Here is a 27,051-nt window from a genome sequence, read left to right as displayed (position 1 = left end):
GTTTGGTATTACAAGCTAGGCCTTGGTGTTTCTCGTGTGCTCAAAATCGGTTTATTGTTAGATTTCCTATATAATTACTCTGCTTCCAGCAATTTTCAAAATCTTTCCTTAGAAATTAGCACAACTTAAGCCTTTTCGAGTAATTTTTATGCATTTTGGTACAGGTATTTTATGTTTTGTATTGTACATTTTTATTTCTCCAAGATATAGTCACAACAATATCGGTATGACAAATAATTGTTTTCGATTGTAACAAACTATGTCACGGTAGAATTTATTTTTTTATAGTTTATAGAGTATTTTATGTATATTGCAGCTATATGGAAAATTTCTGGATGCGGATGGTCGGTGCAAATCGATTTAGCGTGTTTGGCGAGCCGCACCGGACCAACAACGCTCTGGAGGCGTTCCACAGCAGCTTATTAAGGACAATGGGGCCACATCCTGGAGTGTGGAGGTTCCACGGTAAACAGTCTTTTGCCATTTCATTAGACGTCCTGCGGACATATATAGATATACAGACAGATAGTAAATATTTATATCCCACCAGCAGACAAAAGAGAAGCTGTGCTAGCCTACTTGGTGATAGGTTTCAATGACGCTCAGCCAAATTCCATTATACAAATAATATCATAGATCTTATTCTTGTTTATGTAAAAAATAAAAGTTTCATCTAAAATTTAAAGCTTACGCTCAGCAAATGACAATAAAAGTGCGATACTCTTTTAATTTCAATCTTGCAACTAAAATAACTTTATGTTAATATTAAACAAACCGGGTTTTATGCTTTGAATTTTTATTTGCACTTTAAGCATTACTTCGGCATTTGAACATTTATCTTGTCTTTCCAATTTATGTCTAAATAGACAATGTAGTATTGTAATTATAACTAATAAAAACCAGAAGTCTACTCCTTTTTATTGTTATAGTAGTTATGGTCTTCCGTCTTCCGTTGCGGTCTTTATGCCTTCTCTAAGACATATTTTATACAAGTGTCAATAAACTGAGGTTGTTTATCTCGTTTCACAGATAACCTCAGGAAAATTGAAAATGCCCAGTGGCAGGACTACAATCGAATGGCGAATGGCGTACAGCATGTTCGCCAAAGAAGGCGTGCCTACGTGCGCCAAGACGCTGCAATACACCAGGCGTCAACCATGTTGATCCAGGGGAGATACAATGAGGCGCAGTTCCTAAACCGCGTGTCGCACTTTACCTTGTCGTTAGCCGACACAATGAGAGCTGAGCGAGTGCGGCTAGCGGCAATCCCTGGCAATGATGGGCGCCGTGTAGCAGCAGCAGAACCAGTGATGCCACCACCACTTCTGCAAGCTGAGCAAAATCGTCGTCCTGCCCCTGAGGTTTGTAAACTTACTGTTTTCGTTGTAGTTAATTTTTGACACCTAAGGAGGTCATAATTATTACAGCAATTTCATATTTCAAATTGGCTTTAAAGGTTTGTGTATATTATATTTCAAGAAAACTAATGAAACTAGAACCCCTTTCTTTCCTTGGCATACTTTTGCATATTTTAAAAGTCATTCATACTCATTCCATTGTATGTTACAGATACAGCCACGAGCTGACCTCCCCGCTGGAGATAGGGAACTTCCTCCTCCTGCAGCAGTAGTGGTCCCACCGCCTCCTCCTCCTGCAGCAGTAGTGGCCCACCGCCTGCCCCCCACCGCCTCCCCCTCCTGCAGCAGTAGTGGCCCCACCGCCTCCGCCTCCTGCAGCAGTAGTGGCTCAACCGCCTCCGCCTCCTGCAGCAGTAGTGGCCCCACCGCCTCCCCCTCCTGCAGCAGTAGTGGCCCCACCGCCTCCGCCTCCTGCAGCAATAGTCGCCCCACCGCCTCCCCCTCCTGCAGCAGTAGTGGCCCTGCCGCCTCCGCCTCCTGCAGCAATAGTCGACCCACCGCCTCCGCCTCCTGCAGCAATAGTCGACCCACCGCCTCCGCCTCCTGCAGCAGTAGTCGTCCAACCGCCTCTGCCTCCTGAAGTGCAAGCAGCTGACTCTGCTGTTGCGCCACCCGCTCAGGCAGCACCTGGAAGGTACTGCGTAGTTTGTCTGATGGAGCGTGCTTCACACGTGGTCATTCCTTGTGGTCATGTGTGTTTGTGCGCTGAATGCACTGACAGGCTACCTGCCTTCCAGGTCATCCCTCATTGCCCTTTATGCAGGCACAACAGCACTGGGATTTATAGAACATTTTGGTAGCGTTATTTATTAATAATTTTTAGTAAGGTTTATATTTTTAATTTATAGTGACTGTTCCAATTTTGTTGTTTTATTTAGATTTTATGTTTCATTTTACTCTACATTAAGATATTGTACAATCTTTTTGTTATTTTGGGTACTTACTTAAAAAACATTGTGTCAATAATTGTTAATATTTTATATATAACTTTACTTATGTATATATTCTTATTTCTTATAGATTCTAATTTCAAATGTTTTTATAGCCTACGTCTTGATTGTTGTGTTCCAATTTTGTTGTATTATTTAGATTTTATGTTTCATTTTACTCTACTTTAAGATATTGTATAATTATTTTGTTATTTTGGGTTCCTGTTTAAAAACATTTTAAATCAATAATTGTTAATATTATTTTTATATATTACATTATTTATGTATAGATTCTTATTTCAAATGTATTTATAGCCTATGTCTTGATTGTTGTGTCCTACACTTAGACTATATATAAATAAATACATACTTATATAAGTTAATATGTATATACAATATTAATATGTATATTTTATATTAAATTCATTTGTTCCTCTATGTATTGCCATTTACTGCCTTTTACTCTTTTTTTCAAAAGTACTATTTTAGTACTGCCACTAAACGAACAGACTTACAGACTTGATAAGCGATTCCAGCTTATCCAGTGATAGGCCGGCTATAATGGTGGCATGGTGGCATTTTAACGTTTTCCCTATGAGAACAATGTTAAACTTCAAGCAATTTTACGAGCTTATATTTGATTGCAAAATTGTGAGGTAAATCTCATTACCCTCCGGGTGATACATGTTTTTACCTACGGTGATGGGTATATTTTGATTAAATGTGCGCATGTTAAAAAAAAACATTTTTTTTAAAAGCAAAAACTGTATTGTAGTATATTGTGTTGCATATCATTTTATTCTGTACATTCGAAGGAATCGGAAAATAATACTATAAGTGGACTTGCACTAATATGATGACCCATTGTACTCTGCTGAATGTTCAAATTTACTTTTGCAAAAAAGTTTTTTTCAAATTCTCACAACGAGTACTTTATTATACAAATAAAAATTAAAAATGTGGAATAGCCATTTTGCTCACCTTTTTATGTACATTCCGAAAAACTACACATAAATGGCTCAATTCATTAAAAAACTCAATCTATATATACAATAATGACTATGTACACCTCTTTTTCTGAGCAAACTTCACTGTGATTCAATATCAATGACATCTTCTGGTGTATAAGTTCTCAACCACACGGGATTGGAAAATTCTTGAATAGGCTTATTTGGATTAGGTGTATCATCTTCATCACTATCACTATTATTTACAGTATGATGAGAAATATCTACTTCAGAAGATTCTTCAAAGTTTGGAACTTATTCCTTACCGCTGCCAGAAGAATGACACATCTGAATCAAGTTCCGGCACATCTATATCACTAGTATCTTCCAAATCACTTATTTCATCATCTAAAAACATCTCTGATTTGATCTGAGCCTAAATTGTTATCCATTGCCACTAAATACAGCACAATTCAAAACAATAACACAGTAGACACCATTACTGTATGGGTGTAACAACAGCAGAAAACAGCTGGTTCAAATCATCGATATATCTACCGCCAAAACAATCTATTAGATTCCATAGAGAATATAAAAGAAACTCCAGAATTTCATGATTACGGCACTATATCAAACATTAGACTTCAACGAGAATTGTTGAAGGAACTAGCGTTGCAAAAAGCGCTTACATTAATAGTAGCGCTCGCGACGATATCACCCGGGCGGACGATATAATCGTCGCGGCCGATACTATTATCACCGCGAGGGTAGACAAAAATATGCATCCAAACGCTGTTTTAAAATTTTTAATTATACAGTAGAATCCCGCCTATCCGAGGTAAATGGGGGACCGAGACTACCTCGGATAACGAAAATATCGGATGATCCAGAGACAATGTAAAATAGGTTATACATAACAACAAACATGTTGTATTTTAAAAAAAACAGTATTACTTGGAGACAGAGATTCAGAATTGGGAGTAGAGAGCTCGATGGCGCTATCGTTTTGCAACACTGTGATGATCTAAATGAATAATACAAACAAGTACTGTGGGGTTCGTGCACTTTTTGAAAGATGTAGTATTACAATGATGTAAAACTTTTGATGCATAGACTATGTATTGATTGAGTATATTTGCAAATCATTTGAAAACTACCATGAAACCAGAGTCATTGATTTCGGCACTTATCGGTGTGATCAAAAAAGATTATGAGCCACTAAACCTAAGTCTAGTACAAGATTGATAAACCGAGTACTCTGTTAATTCTGAAAAGAAAACATTATGTATTCCCTCAATGTAGATTTTACAACTTGAGAATGTCCATTTGGTGGAAGAGGCCGTTATTGTGACACGAATGAATAACAAAATTCATGTTTGTCTACATAATATTATGCACGGGCTCAGCCTGATGCAATAGATAGGATATGCGGGTCCGCCAATCCGGATATCCCCGCCAGGCCTCGGCAGACCCGACTGAGCGATTGCTGAGACCACTTTGGGGTTGTAAATACGCGTGCGGGCGGCGCGGGGCCTGACTGTGACATTACCACAAACCTCGAGGTGCAGAGGCTCTGTTCAATTGGCGATGTTACACAATCATCTCCTGCTCGTCTGTGCAGCTGGCCTGCCTCAGTGGCGTACCGAAGGGGGGGGTCCAGGGGGTCCGGACCCCCCCAAATTTTAAGACGTATTAAAAATAAAGCATGGAGCAGGAGAAAAAAGGAGAGTTGTCATTACTTTTGTCTACAAACATTAAATTAATTGATTTATTTAATTGAAGTGACCGTTGTTAAAAATACAATTGTCCTTTCGTTTAAATCATAAAGTATCAAACGATACTTTTGGGCTCGGCCTTTCGGATAGTGTAGTGTTATCACGGTATTTCTATAGGGCGCGGTCACGTAACGTCGCAAAGTAACGTGAACCGTAACATGGCGAACAGTTTAAATTAGCGACTACTTCGTTCAAATTCGTCTTGAGGACTTAAAATGACTGCTTAGAATTAAGTTACGACGTTGTTTTTAGGTGTCAATAAACTGTAGAGACGTTTATATAATTATCGGAAAAACATTTAAAAAATCACTTTCGGTCGGAAATAAAATACACCTGAAAAACTCTAATGATTAGGTAGAACTTCAACTACTTCGGACTTCAGTTATTGAGGTAAACGTGGTATTTTTGATTGAGTTAGGACGACGATTTTTGTTATCATTAAACTATACAATGTACCTATATAATTATCGAGAAAAAATCACTTCCGGTCGGAAAATGCTGAGGAAAACCCTCTACTGATTCAGATTTTGACGATTTAGGATTTCACTGGTTGAGTGGTTGAGGTAAAAATGGTACTTATAATTTTGTTAGGACGTTTATTTTAGGTATTAATGCAACGTCCACTAATTATCGAGAAAGAAAACAATAAAATCACTTCTGGTCGGAAAATACCAAGGAAAAGCTCTACTGATTTCACTGGTTGAGTCGTTGAGATAAAAGTGGTACTTAGAAGTATGTTTGAACATTGATTTTAGGTATCAATTGAACGCCGACTAATGCCTATATAATTAATTATCGAGGAAAAGTTGAAAAAATCACTTCCGGTCGGATAATACACCGGAAAAATCTCTACTGATAAGAAGTTCCGACTACTTTGGATTTCACTGACTGAGGTATTATTTCATTTTCCTTGGTATATTCCGATCGGAAGTGATTATTTTTGTTTTTTTTCTCGGTAAATATATATTTATTAGTCGGCATTGAATTAATATCTAAAATCAAAGTCCTAACATAATTATAAGTAGCCTACCATTTTACCTCAACCACTCAACCAGTGAAATCCAAAATCGTCAAAACTTGAATCTGTAGAGAGCTTTTCTTCTGTATTTACCGACAGAAAGTGATTTTTTTTCTCGATAATTATAAAGGTAGTCGAGTATTAATGATAACAAAAATCGTCGTCCTAACTCAATCAAAAATACCACGTTTACCTCAATAACTGAAGTCCGAAGTAGTTGAAGTTCTACCTAATCATTAGAGTTTTTCAGGTGTATTTTATTTCCGACCGAAAGTGATTTTTTAAATGTTTTTCCAATAATGATATACTCGTCTACAGTGTAATGATACAAAAAATCGTCATTATAATTCATTCATAAATACCTCAATCAGTGAAATCAAAAGTAGCCGAACATCTAATCAGTAGAGTTTTTGCGGTGCATTTTCCGACCGTTAGTTTGATTTGTACCCGAGCAACACTCGAAAATTGCCCTCCTTCTCTAAAGGGATTTCGACCGTCAGTGGCCCAATGTCCCCGCAGAGGTATTTCATTTTCTCCACAGAATATAGTTGTGTCAACTATACGCTTGAGTGAAGCTCTGTTTTGTTCTTTTTCTTTCTTATCCAGTGAATCCAACATCACTTTGGTGCCTTCTATTCGGCCAGAATCGAACTTTGTGGTACTAGAGTTGCTGTGAGAGTTGTATTTGCCTATTACATCTTTCCACTTTCTATAAGGCGTAGTTACTAAAGCTCCATATTTTTGGTATTTACCTTTTACCAGTGAACTCATTGGCAAATAACACACAAAACGTCCCCCGGATCCCCCAGTTTCGGGCCCAAATTTTCGGACCCCCCCCGAACGAAATTTCTGGCTACGCTACTGGCCATTAGCCCTCTCTCATGCACCGCATCGTCCGCTCTGGCTGACCGAGTGACACAGATTATAAACGCTGAATATTAAAAATAACTACCGTGAGCATAAATTATTTCATAACTTATGAGAAGGATAACAAGCTTTCACGTAAAATGCCTAATTAAGTGTACTCTTTTAATCCAATATATTAATTTTAAACATTATTATTTTTTTACAGCCAAATAGATTTCTACATTTTAATCATTATACAGAATTTAACTGACTATTCCGTTAATTAATTGACTATTTCCTTTAGGGATTTTCTACATATTCAATATTTTGAATCATTGGTATTAATTCCATATTCGACTCCCCTAAAACTATACAGTACATACTTTGGTTAATCCTCACCAGCTCCAAACTTTCTGCGATTATCATGGCTTTATCTGCGAGGGATATTATAAGTACTATTGCTCCAACTAAGACAAGATTGATCTCTACTACTGTATGTATTGCTTTATGTAATATTGTAAATATGGATAGGATTAGTGGGAAACCGCCAAAAGATCAAACTATTTGGTACTTTATTTATTGGTATTAGGTAACAAGTAGCTGGAAAATGCATATAAGCTACAATAATACGAACGTTATGATCTTATCTAATCCTAACAAAGTAGTCAGTGTATCATAACTTAATTAACTGGTTTTATGTGTCTTGTAACCTTGGTTGGGTTTTCAATTCTTGAAAAATCCTATATCAAAGTATTGGATATAAAACTTAATTCATTATTTGTAATAGATAAAAGTTGAGAGAGTAACATAATAAAATATGTGCAATCTATGATTGCAAACATGTAATCTTTTTCCCCATTAAAAATATTTTACTGATATCACACTACAATTAACAATTTGTTACGCAAAATACTACGGTTACAGTAAAACCATATTAAATTGTAAATTTTGTAGTGAAAGGAAGATTCAAATGTGGTATTAATTTTAGAAAACCATTCTACTTATGTTTTGTGTTAGTTCGAACTCATTTTTTGTTGCGCCGTTCTATCGTTTATAACTAAGAGGGTGTAGATTTATTATGTGTTGGGCCTAATAGATGACAAGGTAAGTTCTTGAACAAACTGAAGATAAAAACCTTCTATAAAGTAATGTTTTCGTCAATATAATACACTTAGAATTCCTTTGTATAATGGTGTATGAGGTTAAAGATGTTTCATCGTAGTATTGAAATTATACGAGTAACTTAAAAATAATTAACATTTGGGTAAATATCAATTACATTAGTTAAGTACTAATCAAACTTTTAATTTAAAAGTAATTCTATAAAATCCAAGAAATAATATAACACAATATACGAAAATAATATTTCCTATTTACTGTTAATTTTACTAAATTGTTCTTTAGAAGCAGACAATTTGACCTCTTAAGTTTTTGTACCTATCTTAAATAGCTATCTCATTTCACTTAACGTAAAGTGTAGCGGAGTAGTACCGTTAGCGGAGGGAGGAGTGTGGAGCCAGGCGACTGTAATTTACTGTCGACAGTAGGAGGAGCCAGCAGCCATCGCAAACTTGTATCCCTCCATGACTGCCCCCTCCTCACGATTCGGCGTTGACGGAATGGGCTGTTTTCGACGTTGGCGGAATGTAGCTGATTCGGCCCTGGCGGATTGGTATGAATTCGGAGTTCGCGGACAGTTGAAGATTCTACTTTAAATTTTCCTATAGCACCGATAAATTCTATTATTCTTCCGTCAACAACGAAGAGTTTCTACATCAGTCCGTGAGCTCCGAATTTATTCGACTCTATAGGAATCTTTAATTTTCGCCTCTAAAAGACACATGAATCCGCCAGGACCGAATAATGAGACAGTCCGCCAACTCCGAATCCTCCTAGATTCCGTGAGTGGCGAAAAGTAGAATCGTCCGTGAACCTCGAATATTTTATATCTTAGTCCGATAGCTCCGAATAATTTGCTCTGCAGTCCGTGAACGTCGAATCATTCGGAGCAGACGGAAAGTATCGTTTTCGGTCTTGGCGGACGATTTCACTATTCGGCCCTGGCGGATTCGGTCCTCACGGACTCCACCCATTTTTACTTATGTTAAAACTGTTCTTGTAGAGCATAAAATAATAATAATAATAATAATAATGCTCTAAGACGGCTGTAAAACTTATAATTTTTTTTAAATATTATTGGCATTTAACATATTTAAGGTCGGAGGGGGGCTCTCGCACCCCAGCTTGCTGCTTGCCTGGCAAGCATGGAAAATGTCTAGTGCTAACTTCCCCGCCTAGATACACCTAGATCATCTAGATACGCCTATTCCCCCATCGGATTAGTAGTGAGAAGTACTGATTACATCAACATGGCTTTAACTGAAGTTGCTGAGTCTGAGCACTGTGATTAGCACTATGGTCGTCGACATTAGGGATATATGGATTAGAGTACAAAAAAAACATACATAAAGTACGTATGTAGATAAAAGTCCATTCTGTGATTTATAAAAATACAATTATAATAGGACTAAGTCATGACGCATTATTTAAAAGAAAGTGTTGTAAGTTATTTATTGATTAAACATTGCTAACCTGCATTTCTCAAATAGATAACTCTTGAGTGTCCAGTGTTTTAGACTACTGTTTCATACTCTTTTACAGACAAGCAAAATCAAGAGACATTCTTATTAGAGCAGAACTAAAATGTATTAAACTCACACACATAAGACTCTTTCAATTTGTGTTAACATTAATAACATTAAGCGACAAATTAAAAAAAGTTTTATATTCAATTCCATTACAACTATGAATCCAGAATTGTTGTGTTGTGGATTTAAATTAGTGAATCACATTATTCTACAAAAAAAGATTTATACTTGATCTTGCTCCTAGGATTTATTTCTGAGGATGGACATACATAAGAACAATGAGAATACCGGGGATATGAAGCAAGGAAAATATTAGACAACCCAAAATATTCCTCCTTTTGTTTACAACTATATGATATTGATTATGTATATATAATCAATTCTAATGTTTTCATTAAATAAATAAAATGCATTTAAAATGTTTTAAAAATAAGTTTATTAGCCTACTAATAAATTAGATTATTGAACTATGAGTTAGGTACTATCACATATCCTTGATTACTATTACATAGTAATTCAAAGTGTGGTAATGAATTTAAATCTTATCAACTGTTACAATGTAATCAAATATTAAAATAACAGTTGTTTTCAATTAAATAAACCTCAAATTCTCATTTGTAACTATAAAAAAGATTGAATGAATATTGTAATAGCAACTTCTATAGTATAGTTCATAAATCTGTCACAGTAAAAAATCTTGTACATTTGTGATGTTCTGCTGTTTGACTCTACAACTTGAGTCAGGAGAAATATTTCTTCTATTTGTAGTTTGAGTTTATGTGGGAAGGTTACTGTGACAGTGATATCTTAATTATCTTAAATACCTGCAGAAATTATAGAATGAGGAACAATGTGTTGAAAGTGTTACAGTCTGGACATTACATTAAGAATATTTGGTCTTGGGTCGTAGGAGGTTCAACTCCAATTAATTTTACTGCAATAACACAGAATAGCATTCTAAATTAACTACATATAATTCTCTATCATGTAACACAAAATGTATTTAATAACATTATACATTTCATTTAAAATATTGGATTTTTTTCTATTAATACACACGTTTTATTAATATAGTATTAAAAGAAAATGTTTTACAAGTGTTCTTGCAAATGTTAAGTACAAAATCCTTCCTTTTGAAAATGTGGCACTTTGAACACAGTAGTTCCTACCCGATAAAGTTTGGGTTTAAAATTCCAGGTTTGGTTCTAGAATGTTTTTAAAGGATTTTTATAATTGCCTGCGAAATAAAATATAAAATGTATTTCATACAGATTGATATGAAAATTACAAAATAAATATACTAGATTGCAAGAGGAACAATTTTGATGGGGGTCAAGAAGACTTATATTTTTCCACAGGGGACAGAAGGTAAGGCAACTGCAGTCAACTGCTTATTCCTTATCTTGTTCCTTAAAAAGTTCTTAACTCGTTTCTTCTTCGCTAAAAACGATCTTTTAACAGTAAATGTCAGTAATACTGAGTTATTTACATAATAATAATTCTTTAATAAAAAATTAATGGGAAATATTTGGGGGGGGAGGGGTCAGAACGCCTTGGCGCGCGCGCGCACACACACACACACACACACACACACACACACACACACACACACACACACACACACACACACACATACACACACACACATATATATCTGATAATATATATATACATATAATATATTATATATATATATATATATATATATATATATATATATATATATATAATTCTTTTTAATGGGAGAGACTTCCTTTGGTACTAAATACAACTAGCAAAGGGAGAGGTGTTGGTGTAGGGACAGAGAATGGAGGTATCTGATAATGCTGTGATGCTCATAGCAGTGAATGGGACAAGATTTATATGGTACAACTAGCAGGAGGAGAGGTGTGTGTAGGAACAAAGGTTTGAGATATCTGATAATGCTGTGATGCTCATAGCAGTGAATGGGACAAGATTTATATGGTACAACTAGCAGGAGGAGAGGTGTGTGTAGGAACAAAGGTTTGAGATATCTGATAATGCTGTGATGCTCATAGCAGTGAATGAGGCAAGATTTATGTGGTACAACTAGCAGGAGGAGAGGTGTGTGTAGGGACAGAGATTGGAGGTATCTGATAATGTTGTGATGCTCATAGCAGTGAATGGGACAATATTTATATGGTACAACTAGCAGGAGGAGAGGTGTGTGTAGGAACAAAGGTTTGAGATATCTGATAATGCTGTGATGCTCATAGCAGTGAATTAGGCAAGATTTATGTGGTACAACTAGCAGGAGGAGAGGTGTGTGTGTAGGGACAGAGGTTGGAGCTATTTGATAATGCTGTGATGCTCAGAGCAGTGAAAGGGGACTGACTGTGACATGGAGTTATAGCCGAAGGCAAATATATTTGATTCTTATGCATTAAAATTGTTTAATGTTTCAACACTTTAAACATTGTTATTTGTCTTACTATGTTATTTTGTTTGATATTATCTGTCTATAATTATTGTTTATTGCGAAATATTGGTTATTATAAAAAAGACTGTACATTGAATGGGCCTCATGATGTAGTCTATTATTGCCCTTATACTGATACCAGGAGGAAAAGCTTTAACGATTCTGCTAATGATCAAACATACAGTCTAGTGTAGGGGAGAGCGAGGTAATATCGTGCGGCGGGGCAATACCGTGCACTGTATTTGAAGTTCCGCTGGAGGACGTAAGGAGCGCTGGGAAGAAGTGCTGCTGCATAGCGGAGGAAACGCGAAACAGATAGACAGTCTGGGAGCTTCTAACTTTGAGCACGTGCGTGTTACGAGCGTTTTTATTGTTTCGCCAACTTTTCTTATAATTTCTGCGACTAACTCAACCTGAGGTAAGTGAAACATTCTATTAGATACTATATTCAAACTAGTAATTATGGATAGCCTATATCATGGGCTATTATTTAATACCAAACTCAAGTCCTCAAGTGTACTTATTTTATGTTAGGGTTGAAAGTTCTGCGTCATGTTGTTTTGGGGCAATTCCGTGCACCTTGCATGGGGCAATATCGTGCATGGTGCAAGGTACGGTACGGTATTGCCCCGTGACGAACGATATTGCCCCATACAGTATTACAACATTTCAAGTCAACTTGAACATGAAAAACTTAAGGTGAATATGAAGGACCTTTGAATGGATGCGTTGCCCAGTATTCCAAAGTATTAATTGCCTTATCACAAAGTTGCATCAGATTATATATAATGTTACTTGTATAGTATTTATTATTATAAATAATATAAAACTATATTAAGGGATATATGTTTTTCAGATGGTGAGAAAAAGAGCGAGGATAACTGACAGAGGAAGAGGAATCCATCAATGACGTCATGGAATATCACATCAAGAAGCATCTAGACGGTATGTAATTCCACTTTCTACGCTGAGAGACAGGCTAAAAAGTGGTGATTGCACTAAAGTAAACCTAGGTAGAAAGCCAGTTTTCTCTAAAGAACAAGAAGAAGACATTGACAAACAAGTTCTATTATTATCAAAGGCTTTATATGGAATATCTGCCGTTGAACTAAGAAGATTAGTATTCGACTACGCAGAAGCAGATGAAATTCCACACACATTCAATAAATCGTCAAAAATGGCAGGTCCAGATTGGCTTGATGGCTTTCTTAAAAGAAACCAGTCAATCAGCGTGCGAAAACCAGAGGCAACTAGCCTGAATCGGATCTCAGCTTTCAATGCAGATGAAGTCAAACTTTTTTTCTCCAACCTATCTTCGGTGATGGACATCCATAAGTTTGACGCTTCGAGGATTTACAATTATGACGAGACAGGAATATTCTACCGTCCAAAAACCGGGAAAAATATTAGCACCCAAAGGAGCCAAGCAAGTCGGCTCTGCAACAAGTTGGGAAAGAGGGAAAAACATAACGGTATGCTGTGCGGTCAGTGCTAGTGGAACGTATGTGCCTCCGATGTTTATCTTCCCCCGCATAAGGATGACACCTGCACTAGAAAGAGGGGGACCACCAAATTCCATGTACCAATGTACAAAAAACGGATGGATGACAGAGAATCTTTTTCCAAAGTGGTTGAAACATTTTACAGAATTTACAAAGGCATCCAAGGACAACACATCTTGTTGATTATGGATAACCACAAGAGCCATGTGACTCTAGAAGCTTACAACTTTTGTAAGACAAATTGGATAGTCGTCGTCACACTACCACCGCATTGCTCTCACCGGCCTCAACCTCTAGACGTGACCATTTACAGCAGCTTGAAAGCGGCGTTTAATCAAGAGTGTGATGATTTTATGAGGTCTAACCCGTATCAGAAAATAACACCCTATGACATATGTCCAATCTTCACTAAAGCATACACAATAATTGCTAATACCAAAAAGGCTGTCTCTGGTTTCAGCAAAACAGGAATATTTCCTCTAGATCCCACAAAATTTAGTGTTGACGACTATGTGCAATTGCATTCGGAAGAAGAGACAACTCCAGGTCTACCAGTCGTTGAGGATGATGGTGCCACAGATTATAAGACTACCTAGCTAGCCATCCGTGGAACTTCGCGTACAGCCACCGAGCTAGCCGTCCCTGGAACTTCGCATACATCCACCGAGCTAGATGTCCCTGGAAATTCGCATACAGCCTCTGAGCTAGCCGTCCCTGGAACCTCACGTACAGCCACTGATTTCTACTTAGATGATGAAGACGAGGACTTGGAACTTCATGCAACAGTTAGTCTACCTTTCGAAAAGATTTCACCACTACCCGGCCCTCTGAAACTAAATAAAAGTGCCAGACAACAACATTCGTCTGTTTTTACTGTGACCCCAAACAATGAAAAGTTGGAGAATGCTGCAAAGATTAAACAAGAAAAGTTACAAAAGAAAGGGAGAGTGCATCAGCTTTACGAAAATCAAAGATTAAACCTAAAGGAAAAAGCAAATATAGGAAGGGTGGTTCGAAGGTGGGCCATCAGCAAGTTGAAAAGAAGAAATGCCGTCGAAACCTCTCTTTTGAATCATCATCAGAAGACGATTTGGATCCAAAGAAGCTCTGTCAAGATGACGAGATAGATGACATAAATCTTAAAGATTTCAATGGAACGCCAGTCAAGAGACCAACTGCAGAAAAAGATAACTCCGTCTGTGTACTGAGCCGGGGCTCAGTTTGGATTTTTTTTTGTCTTTTACCTTTCCCACCTCGGCCACTCTTGTCAGTCGGTGGGGGAGTCACTCCGTCTAAGTATTGATTTTCTGCATGGTTGGACTGATTGGTCGAGGTCAGGTGGTTGACCTTGACTGTTTACCGACCAGCTGTTCACCGGCACTGGCTACTTTCGGAGCGGTCGGACACGTTCGGCAGAAGCTAACTGTGTCTCTGGCTGTTCACCGGTCGTCCTGTTGCCCATGGCTGGCTAATTCACCGACTTTCGGCAGGTAATTGTCTTTTTCACTCTCTTTACTTATTTAGTTGGCGGTTTTTTTTTTTCTCTCCCACCCAGACACATATTTTCGTAGTTTAGTTATAAGTAGTTTATATATTATTTTGTAACTTGTGTTCCTCGTGTACGTTTTTCATGTCGCTAAGTGTTCTTTCCTGTCTTTCGTACGTTCTAATATTTGTTAATTTATTAACTATGCCAGTTTAGTTTACTATTTTTGCACTAGTGCTTTCTAACTGATCCGTTCGGCGAACGGAAATTATTTATTTAGTAATCACCTTGTTTTTATTTAGTGTAAGCGAGACGGTACAGACTTTGCAAATTTTGTTACCTCGTGTTTTGTGTTGCGTGCAAAATTGGGTGGCAACATTCATGATTTTCATTTTATTATTTAATTAGTTGATTGCCTTATAGTAGCGTGAAAGGATTATAATTTAATTATTGTTATTTGGGAAATAATGTACTGTTATTATTTGTAAATTACATAATTATTATTAGGCCTACCTTACAATTAATATTCTAGAATGATTAAAATACAGTGAATTATTGTTACAAGTAAAATGTTACCCCAAGCTGAATAATTTAGTATGGCTGTTTTAGCCTATAAGTAATTGTTTAAATATTTGAAAATTTGTTTTGTTTGTAATATTTAATATTGTCACCAAGTAGTGTATCTTATGATACTTGGTGTCTTGAGTTATTTTTGTGAAATAGTCTTTTGATACTTAAAAGGTACTGTTAGTTACAGATGGCTATTTTTTTTTTAATTTTTAAATTTAAATATTTTATATATACTTTGGGGCAAACATAATTAAGTTTTTATTATTTCTCGGGTTATAGTAAAATTGTTCTGAATATTTACTGGTTATGTTGGGATTCAATAGGGTCCCCGTGAGTGCCGTCAACAGACTGGTGCGGCGAGTCTGCCCGAACAACATTGAAACAAAAATTGAATGCCCGCGCCCTGCCAGCGCTACTGTACCGGCATCCAACCGGAGCGTCTGTATTCATCTTGAACAAGGTTGGATCCAAAATGTTTTTTTTTCCTTCTTTTTATACCACTTGAGAGGATTGGGTTGTATGGAGCGCTGCCAGATGTTAGATCTGGAGGAGGGCCAGTATATTAGCCAGTATTTATTTAGTTTAGTTACATGAACTGAAGAGGAGGATTTCATCTTTAATTCGGATTCGTGGAGGCAACTAAGCCCCCGCCTCCTTCGAAAATTGGCTTTAAATATTTTTTTTTTAATTTTCGGCTACCAACTTGAAACCAAATTACTTTTTAAAAATAGTGGGCCTAGAAATTCTACAACCTTTTCACTCCCCTCAGTTCATAAAAAATTACCTGTTAAAAATTTTATATTTACTACTGCCGTACCTGAAATCATGTTATTTATATACCAAAATTCTATTTATTGTTGTTATTTAGTTTTTAAGTTACGCGGTGCACCGTGGGTTGCTGCAGTTAATTGTATTTTGCATGAAAATGTTTGCCACCTAATAATTATATCATGTACTCGAAACCTTGTCTCTCTTCCCACTAGTGGCATGTGATTTTTTTATGCCTCGCTCCGAGTTTGGGAGGGGCGCGCTTCCGAGACCTCCTGTCTATTTTCGCTAACTCGGGACAGTACTCTGTGGGCGAATTCGGCAAAAACAAAGAACTTTGGTTCAGGTGTGTTTTATGTAGTGGGTGGGTCCATTCTGAGTGCAGTGGACGTGACACAGCTGAAATTTCATCTGCGACTTTTGCCAGCATAATTAGTTTACATTATAAAATTAAAACAAAATAATTTGATGTTAAAATAAAACAGGGATTAAAATTTCTATGTTTTTTCACAATCCTTGGAATACTGTGGGGTTAATACCGCCCTGTGCGGTGTAAGGGTTTTGTAAAATGGGTTTAACACTCAAACCTAGTTAAAAACTCCAAATATGAAGCAATGAATTGGTGTAAAAATTAAATTTCCTTCAAAATGAGATGATTTTCTTTTTTATTGAAGTATAAAAAATAAAGATATAACATAATAATGCTTCCGTGTACGGTATTACCCCGCTCTCCCCTACTAGTCCTTGTATTAGTCATGGCAGTGTTTTAGGTTTTTGTATTATTTAAGTTGTTTGTGAAATACTGATTAGGTATTTTCAATGCCTCATTATTCTGTGGCCATCTTCACAAAGTTGACATTTCCCAGGAGGATCTGCGCTGTATATTGTGTGACAGGCAGGAGGAAACTGTTGAACATCTGCTCTTTCATTGTTCCCTGCCACCAAGGATGGTGAATTTCCCTAGGTGGACCTGATCATTTGTTTTCGGCAGTTTGTAGATCTGCTGAAACTGTAAATTGGCTGGCCTCGTTGCATAATTCTGGTGTGCACAAAAGTCTCTTTAAGTTGAAGTACATGGCATTGAGTGCCCCTTAGAAGAAGAATGGTGAAAGATTTAACCATACCGCTTTAATATTAAAGCTTTGTTAAATATATAAAATAGGTTTAATAAGAATTCTGTTACATTCATTGATGTTAAAAATATTCTTGCCAGCAAGACAAGAATCAGGGCTTCCTAACAAGTTTTCTGGATGGTCTAATAGGAGAAGATGACATCATGGAAGTAAAATGTCCAAAAGCAGAAGGAAATAACATTGGAGGAAGTTTTAAAAAGAGGAAGATAATATGATTAAAAAGAAACACAGTTACTATATTAGGTATTGATATTTAAATAAACAAATAGAACAGCATACCGAAGGTCCTGACAAAATTAAAAATATAGTGCAGGGACAGAAAATCTACCATTTTGCTTTTTGAACCAAAATTCAATAGAGCTCTTGAACAGGTTCCAGGTTATTACAGTTTTGTTTTAAAAAGTTAATAGTTCATATTATTTGATGTATGTTTATAAAAGATTAATAAATAACTATTGGAGTTTATACCACATATGCACACGCGCGCGCGCGAATTTGCACACGAATCCATGTACGAAGAAGAACATACACTCATACAATTTTGATAACTTACAATAAACATTATAAATCATTAGATTTTAAAATTAAGATAAACTAGCAACCTATTTTAGAGAACATAAAACAAATTATCATACATATAAGATAGAAATAAATAAACTATTTTAAATTGAATCATAAGATAAAATAAAGTAATTTCTTTAGACCAAATACCACAGGATACATTAAGTCTTAATATCAAGGAGATTGTTTATGCAAAGTAAGTTTACAACACCTGGAGTTATAAAGTGAATTTAGATCAGCTGGTGACTACAATAATGGAATTTTATTCTATTGAAAGATGGCTTAATATGAGACTGATAATAACCTTTTTTCATCAAAGTTAATCAACATTAGAGTTATTAAATACAGTGATACTTTTTATTATTTGTATTAAATTGGTGAATCTCGATTTTCGAATCCAAGAATAGAAAAGACATTTACTGATAGAATGATGAATAGATGATGAAACACTTGAACATTGGATGGCAACCAGAACTCTCACATCTGCAAGGATTACTACTACCAGTATTAAATCTACACTAAACCGACAAGGATGATTGGAAGATGAATAAGTGACAATGGAACATACTGTAATGTATTGTATATGTATTACTATTTTTCTTATTAACATTTATATTCTTGTTCATCAATTATGTTGGTATTACAAATCATGCGTTTATTTAATAAACGTTACATTGGCGGAGCAAGTCACGCGATCCTAAGAACCAATCACATCAAAGCATCATCCCTCTCCAACAAACTAGAGCCTTTCTCTTTCACTCCATGCTCTTCCAGCAACCATGTAACACCACGTATTTCTGTGTCCGCTCCGCCGGTGTAAATTGCAATGTCTATTCGAGTATTATTTCACTCCTTTACAGATTAATAACACTAATGGTGCAGTGCATCCCTAGCAGTTGCTAACCCTTAACAAGTGCTAGGTTTTATTCACTTCTCCCACTTTACATCTACTCCAGTCAACAACATCAGTGCATAAAAGTTTGCTAATTTTGAGGCTAAAATTAATGAAGTTATCGCTTACTAAAAAATCGTTTTTGTCTTGGTGATTTAAGATTTTGTACGGTATTTTCTGATGTTGGTAAATCTACAAAACAACTCTTCAGTGAGGTATCAAATTTTTAAAAACGTTACGTGAAATTTGTATACTAGTATTATGAAATATAAATAATGAGTGTTTGTAATTACTACTTCAAACTTATAAAATATATACCTACATTGTTTGGTATATTTTGGAACAAAGAAAAGTTTGGAGGGAAATTTGGGAAACGTGGAATTTTTGGTTCTAATTGGGGGAAACTGTCAAACCTTCCATTCATTTCAATTTTCATTATATTCGTTGTGTTCGTTTGTTTTGTTTACATAGAAGGTTGTGTGTTTGTTATAATCTGTCTTCTTAGAGCTCAAATTAGTATATTACTTTTATCATCACTTTGTAAAGTGCATTACAAATATTAATAACATAGTTTAGCACACCCTACGAGTTTTTCTGCCAACATTTTCGTGCTGTGAAGTTATCACACTAAGTGTTGTGAATTTTGAAGAATTTAGATTTCTATCTGCAGACTGTATTAGGAAGATAAGTATTCAGTATCTGGTGGTGGAAATTTTGAAAAACCCGATACAATGTCACTTAATGTCCTCCAGGTTGCTTTGCAGAAAATGAAAGAAAGATGTCAACTACTACAACAAAGATTAGTAGTTGTAGAAGATGAAAATTTGTGACTTCGTATTGAAAACAAAAAAGTGGGATCACATGAAATTGAAGCTTTAAATGACTTACAGGAACATATTGCCCAGTTGTCAGGGCAACTCTCACAGTTAACTCATTATATTTAAATGGTGGCAACAGAAAATAAACAGCTGTGGACACGTCTGTCCAAACATATAGAAGGAAACCACTCCCATGGCAGTCATCTGACAAAAATATCCGACACATCAAACAAACATTCTGTAGGAGAATCGTCAAAACAAAAACATTCAACTAATATTGTCGATTTATGTGAAAATGAAGTCGATAACGGTAAGCCAAATAGTACATTTCTAATAAGGTAAAACAAGTTTATGTTAGCATAACCTATATCATCACAATTATCAGTTACAAACTTATTAAACGTGCTCTTAACCAGTACTACTAGATAAATAAATTGTGAAGGCCTATGAAAATTGACTATTTAATGACCGTAATAGGCTATACATTGAAAAATGTGGCTGCAGTATAATAAGAGGCCACCACAACAATAGAATCATATTTGATTATTTAAACTATAGAAACAAAAATGTTGACATGAAGTCATATATATTTTAAATTATAATATAATTCAGCTGTTTTAAATCTAAAATATTAATAATTTATTCATGAATAAAAAACTAACTAGGCTATGTTATGTGTATCTATATAATGAAACAAACAAAACAGTTAATATTTAGTTACTTTTTACTGTCTTTAATGATTACTGTGTGTGACAGCTAGTGACAACAAATATACTAGCGGCCATTACTCAAATACCATATAAATAATTATACTTTGTTTGAATTAATTTGGAACAATATTGCTATTTAATAAATTAAAAAGAGCTGATAAACATTAATTGTAAATAACCGTAATTAAAATGTTTTTGTAATTGATAATTTGTTACCCTGATACAATTGCTGTGGAGGCCTCTTACTATATTGCAGCTGAAAATGTATTTCAATCCACCAGTAAATGGATATAGTTAACATACAAAAAAGGTTAGGACCTAATATTTACAAAAATCGAAACCCAGGTATAAAAATTACTTCAAATAGTATACTTCCACATTCAGAAAGACGTTTTAGTACTGGGGTTATTTGAAACATGTATTTTTTATCAATTGGTTGCTTTACATGATCAGGTGTTTGCTATTAAAAATGTGCGCAACACAGTTTACAAATTTAATGATCGTAGCTCATTTTGTTCATCTTTCGCTCCTGTGTCACCTCTTGTCATGCAATATTTGTTATCGTTTATTGTTGTATAATTGTGTTTTTAATAATATATTTTTTCTGTAAAATAGTGTTAAATCATATTTAAAAAATAATCTTCAGAGTCCAGTTCATAACTTTTGTAGTGTCTAGTTTGTATTTGCGTTATAAATATTACGTTAAAGGTGCAGGATGTTGAGTATTTTTTGTTGTGTAATTATTCCTTAACAATTTAGTAAAAGAATTATGTTGATGGAGTGTCTAGAGTCAGAAAAAAGATTTGGTAAAACTTTGTAAAAATAGGGCGTGAAATGTACCACAGGTGGACCCAGTTTGCATTAAAAATTACCTATATTAAAGATGAATCTACCTTTCCAGGATAGACTTATCTATATACAAGTTAGGCATGTAAACTAGACATTCCACTGTAAATTGTTGACATTTGGTGTTATAATTTGTGTAGGGAACACTCCTTGAAGAAAGGACTTGCTTAGTAAATTAATCAGTTGAACCAGAAGTTCATGTTGACAAGACTTGTGATGATATTTCATCAACCCCTACTGAAGATTTGATTAACACAGTTGATGATGCATCTCATTTCCTGCACTTCCTAGTAGATTGAAGATGTAAAAAGAGGAGATGTGGTCGTCTTTTTTATGTAGCTAACATTTCTTCTTATTGACACATATAACCTAAGAGCTTCCTCAGTGGCACTCACAAAAAACCTATTTAAATATAGGCTCAGTACAGCTAATAGTTTCGTTCTTCACTTTGAGAGACCATAATGAATCTGTAATTGGATTTTTGGAAACCCGTTCTGAATGTATCACCCTTCAGATAGTCTTATTCTTATTAGATAATTCTGAAATAAACTCCTCATTGTGAGTTTTCTGAGGCTGAGATCATAAGACTTCTTCTTTGCAAGATAGTTGGCTTTATCTTCTAATCTTCCAGTGGATTTTTAATTTTTCTGGGCCTCAAAGAATACCTTCTTATGTTCATTTGTTTCATGATCGTAAGAAAAGTTTTGTTTGAATGACCGGTTTTGTGGTTTGGTAGTTGCATGCGTGAATCAATGCAGCTGTTACGAAACAAATAATTGATGTGAATTGCTTTTCCACATATTGTTGTCAATTGCTAAGATAGGACGTTTTAAACCAATTTAGATCGCTTCTGCCTATTCCCATTTTTTTAGTTTGTTTAGCTATAGGGCATGGGACATATTGTCAAAGGCATGTGCTAAATCAAGGAAATTAGGCTACCTTTTTATTAGCATCAACTGGGTTTATAATATTTTCAGTATATTCTATACTAGCTGTAACAGTGGGATTGTAGCCAAATACAACTGTTCTTGAGCTAATAGTTTATTAGATTCTGAAATTTTAAAATAATTGATTATAAGCAATATGTTGAAATAACAGAAAATTTCTTTTTTGTCACTTTTTAAAGGTCAGGATGATTTGTGATATTTTTAATTTTGAAGGAAAATAACCTGAAATAAGGAAAAAAAACAAGATTTAACCAAGTGTTTAAATATTTTTTTGAATCTGCGTACACAATTTGTAATTAACAACAAACACCAATTGGAATTTCATCTATAGTGACATCATATTTTCAAAAGAGAGAACAATACTTTTTTCAGTCACTGGATTGAAGTTAAATGTATTACTTCATATTTCAAAACTTGTAGGCCTATACAGGGTGGGATAGACCACCCGTCTGTGAAATATAGCGGCTGAACCGGAAAACCTACCTTCTTCGTCATCAGTAGATAAATTGTAATCAACGTTAAAATTTGATAGGAATTCACACTTAGTATATAGTAACCTCTTATACAGAAACTTATTTTTAGAAAGAGTACTTTCTTTGGTAGTCATGGATAAAATTTTGGATTTGCTAAAAATTGTTAGCTAGGCAACAGTAAAACAAAAACTGTGAGACTATACAATATTGATATTTTGACAACCCTGTACACAAGAGGCGATAAATTAAAAACTTTTCAAAATGTTCAGTGAATACGTTAAAAATGAGGAATGGCTTGACCAACTTTTGCATTTGAAAATCTTAAATGACTCCTCTCCTCAAAAGTGCTATGTTGGGGTATTTTTGGGTGTTAAAAATTGTTTTCAAAAATTCTTTGAGATCAAAATTTGGAGGTTTTTGTGTAAATGAAGAAGGTAGGTTTCTTGGCATAGCCGCTATACATCACAGATGGGTAGTCTGCCTCACCCTGTAGACCTCATCATTCACTTATTATTTTGACCTGAAATTTTAAGCATAAGGTTATCCCAAAATGTGTTGTTTTCATTTCAAGATGACCAAAAACAGTGTAGCAGAGTGTATTGTTAGTTCGTGAGCAGTAGGCTATTTGCTTCAGCCGGAGACAACTTAACCAGAGTCCTTTTAAAAATTCAAACATTCGTGTTAAAAAGTCAACTTCTGTGGAGATTTTACTACACAAAAAACTGCCCTCTGGATGCTGAGTGTATGTCTTATTGATTGAAGAGGGTATGATGTTTATTCTCTCAAACAGCTCCTAGAACCTTGTTCCTGATGACACCTTTAAGTCGGTTTTACAAAGAAGCCTTGGACAGTTTGTGTAATTAATCAAACACAAGTTTGTAGAGAAGCATGCAATAGTGAATCATCACTTGGACATCAAACTCTATCAGTCCCATTTCAATTGCCAATTCTGGAACTTCTCTGAACCCTTGTTGCATTCCCCTCCTCGACTCGCATGGACTTGTTCTCAACATGTCGAAGCATGATGATATGTTTTATCAGATACAGTGATCACACAACAGTTAAGAACTCCATGACATCTTTAACAAATAAAATAGTCTTGATTGGATTTCCATCTGGACCACATCCTTTCTGTGTTTTACTTTTTTTTGGATATACATCAACATGGTTATCAATGACCACTCTCTGTTTGTCTAGTTAGGACTTCGGCTTATGAATTATTTACAGGCCATTAAAAAGTCTTTAGTAGAACTTTGAGATTTTATTCTAGAAATCAACTTGGACAGTAAAAGTTTCTTCAACAGTATGGTTTTGTTGTACCCATTTACTGTAGTATTTACGTAATAGCTTGTCAAGTTACATTTATTACAATTTTGTATGGTCTTTTGTGAAAATTGCATTTTACTGGTTTGAAAGGCGATTTTTAAATAATTTTGTGGTTGAATTTCATGGAAATTTTAGCAGAACCTAAATTTGAAACATATCTGCAGGTTTCATTATGCTAGCTCTGGTTCTATTGCTCAAAACTCAACACACTGTTGGTCTGTCCAATAGTTTGGTTTTGATTTATCTATCTATTAACACAATATTTCGGTGTTAGTATTCTCATGTTTAATAGGCTCTAAGAAGGATTATGAACGAAGCTTACCTTAAACATTAGCTATAGACTGTAGACCTAGATTCACCGTCCAAGTCTGCTTCGTTGCCATCTTCAGTTGAGTAAGATGACCGTATTTCACTTTCACTTGTGTTCTCGCACTTAACCTTTTTGGTATGCACAAAGATCCTCTGAAATTAAACTCTAGTTACAATATATGTTACTTTTGGATAAAATATTATGAAGTTAGTACCATGTAAAACACCTACCCACAGATATCTGTTAAAGCCAATAGCCATGTAAATTTAAAATCCTGTAATTAACGTAAACTGTTATCAGCTATGTGTTATTAAGCATAGCAGTTAGCTTAGATGGTAAATTAGGAAGATAGTGTATACTAGTGAAGTAATATTTTTGTATGTTGTGATGTCTTAAGTGAAATATTTGGCAAAGATTTCTCTATAACCTGCAAGTGTACAAATGAAGTAAAAAATAAATTCCTATTCCTATTAAGGTGTAGTTTTCATATGAATGTAAGGATGAAGAACTAAACTTTCTCCACAGTAAAAGTAAGTGATGAAAATCAGATGGAGTGAATTGTGTTGTTAACATGGTATTGTTTCAAGTTGTATGATTATTTTCTGTTTATATAGATATGTGTGGATGTGCGTGTGTGTGGGCTGTCTTTTTTATTAAATTAACTTCCAAACCATGTATGATTCCCAAACACCGTTTTAGTTTACTTTACTGAATGATCAACTGAGAGAGGGTACCTGAGAATAGACTGAGTCAAGTGCAGAGTGAGTCTACTTTAATTATGTCTCGCATGCTACTATTGAGCAAATTTGGTACAATTATCAGTGCAAAGCAATTGAAGTGAAATTGATATTTTAATCTTAGGTTTGTAAAACTGCTGGTATGTAACTTTATCTTATTTTTCAGTATGAAAAAGATGGAAGTTTGGAAGAAAATTTCATTGAAGATTATTAGTAGCATTATTGGAGAAAACATTGAAACTGGAGCAGCAGTGTGACCAGGTAGCAGGCATTATGAATTAAGAATGGTGATGTTCATTGTTTAAAATTTATTGTTGATGATGTTTAAATTTGAAAATAACAGAATTTCAGACTTTAGCCATTGTTAATGTTACAAAAGTATATCATTTAAGTTTCGAGGATTGAAATCTATCCTCTTTTTCAGATGTAGAAAAACACTTAATACATAGAGAAGCAAACACAAATCAAAATAGGGCAATACAACAATACACAAGCCAAGGTTAAAACACATCTAGATGTATGTTTCCTTCCCTATTAATTAATTGTTTTTTGTGACTCCCGAAGAAGAGGATGTCTGGATTGTTGTATTCTTGTAACATTTAATGATGACAAATGTCCGAAATTGTGTTATCCTTTTAGTGAATAGGTTTAAACGTTACAACTCAGATAATTTTTCATTCATAAGGAAGAAAATATTTTAAATAATAAGAATAATAATTTTTATGGCATATTTAAGCATGTAGCATGCATTATTACACGATTCTGGTTCAGCCAGCAACGGTATTTGATACCAATTTAGTTCAAATCATACTCTGGAACATTTTGAATTTTGATATCATGGGGGATAAGAGTGGGATTGTTTATACGGGTGAACATTAATACATTTTTGCAACCAGTTAGAGTCTATGGTCCTTTATCCATACACTATCATTGATTTCTTGTCAGCCAGCAATGGCATTTGATTCTCACCTAACTGACATGCGGATAACAGAAAAAAAATGTCCTAAGAGTGAACAGGACTACGTTTTTTACAAACCACCATTTAGAGTCTACGGTCCTTCATCCGTACACTATCATATGATTCTTTGGGTAGCTGACAATGGCATTTGATACTCATGTCACTCAACTCTTCCTCTGGAAAAACCTTGAAGTTATTGCTGTCACGCAGGTACAACTCTTATAGTTGAACTTCAGTTGTGATTGATTTTTTTGTTCAGTCTTAAATACAACCCTGAAAATTCTTATCCCTAAGAAATCAGCTTTTGAATAAAGTAGTGATGTTTTCGGTTTGACATTAGTAGCACACTGGAATGTGTGATTGCAGATGTTGGCTTTGCAAACTGGAATGCTGAGCTTAGAGGATTGTAATTTCACTCTGGGGACAGGCTTGACCGAGCAAGAAGAGGTAGGGCAGGATCTGCGTAAGGTGATGGAGAATATGCGGGAGCAGAAAGAACAGTTGTTAAAGCAGCAGGCCGGCCTCAGAGCCACCTTAGCGACTCTCACTGCATTGGTCAAAAGTAAGTAGGCTACTTCTTCCATTCACCTTCATTTTTAACGTCGAACCGAATCATGACAGTGATCCATACTATACTGAACTTGATTAAAGTAACTAAATAATTGTTTTTTATTTTTTCACTTCATTTTGCTCTTTTAATAATGAAAAGACCATTAATGAACGGCATTACTGACCGGCATGTGTTCCACAAATTTCTATTCAGACATTCTGTTCACTGGTATCTTATGATTTGTTAGCATATTCAAGTTTGTAGGTTTCAGAAGTTTTGGTCTAAAGCATTGCAAATGAAATCGATTAAGTTTTTAAAACAATAATTAGTTTTACTATGAAAAATCTTATAATATTAAATACAAAATTTATCGATGGTAGCTAAATTTTGTAATATACCCCTTTACTGTCTGTGCATTAGTGAACATTTCCTGAAACACTAGT

General features: G+C 35.2%; 1 protein-coding gene across 1 annotated transcript; it reads left to right on the top strand.

The window, feature by feature from the left end:
* Nucleotides 1-1,034: 1,034 nt before the first annotated feature.
* On the top strand, nt 1,035-26,620 carry LOC124370640 (SH3 domain-containing protein C23A1.17-like; the record flags this gene model as incomplete). The annotated part of the gene is made up of 5 exons (XM_046828927.1): nt 1,035-1,361; nt 1,570-1,705; nt 1,770-2,052; nt 14,526-14,724; nt 26,425-26,620. Coding segments are annotated over exons 1-5 (1,099 nt in total), but the record flags the coding sequence as incomplete, so codon positions are not given.
* Nucleotides 26,621-27,051: the final 431 nt, after the last annotated feature.

Source organism: Homalodisca vitripennis, unplaced genomic scaffold, assembly GCF_021130785.1.
Source record: "Homalodisca vitripennis isolate AUS2020 unplaced genomic scaffold, UT_GWSS_2.1 ScUCBcl_385;HRSCAF=2256, whole genome shotgun sequence".
Classification (NCBI taxonomy): domain Eukaryota; kingdom Metazoa; phylum Arthropoda; class Insecta; order Hemiptera; family Cicadellidae; genus Homalodisca; species Homalodisca vitripennis.
The sequence above is the reverse complement of the archived record's forward strand: the minus strand, read 5'-3'. Positions and strand labels throughout refer to the sequence as shown.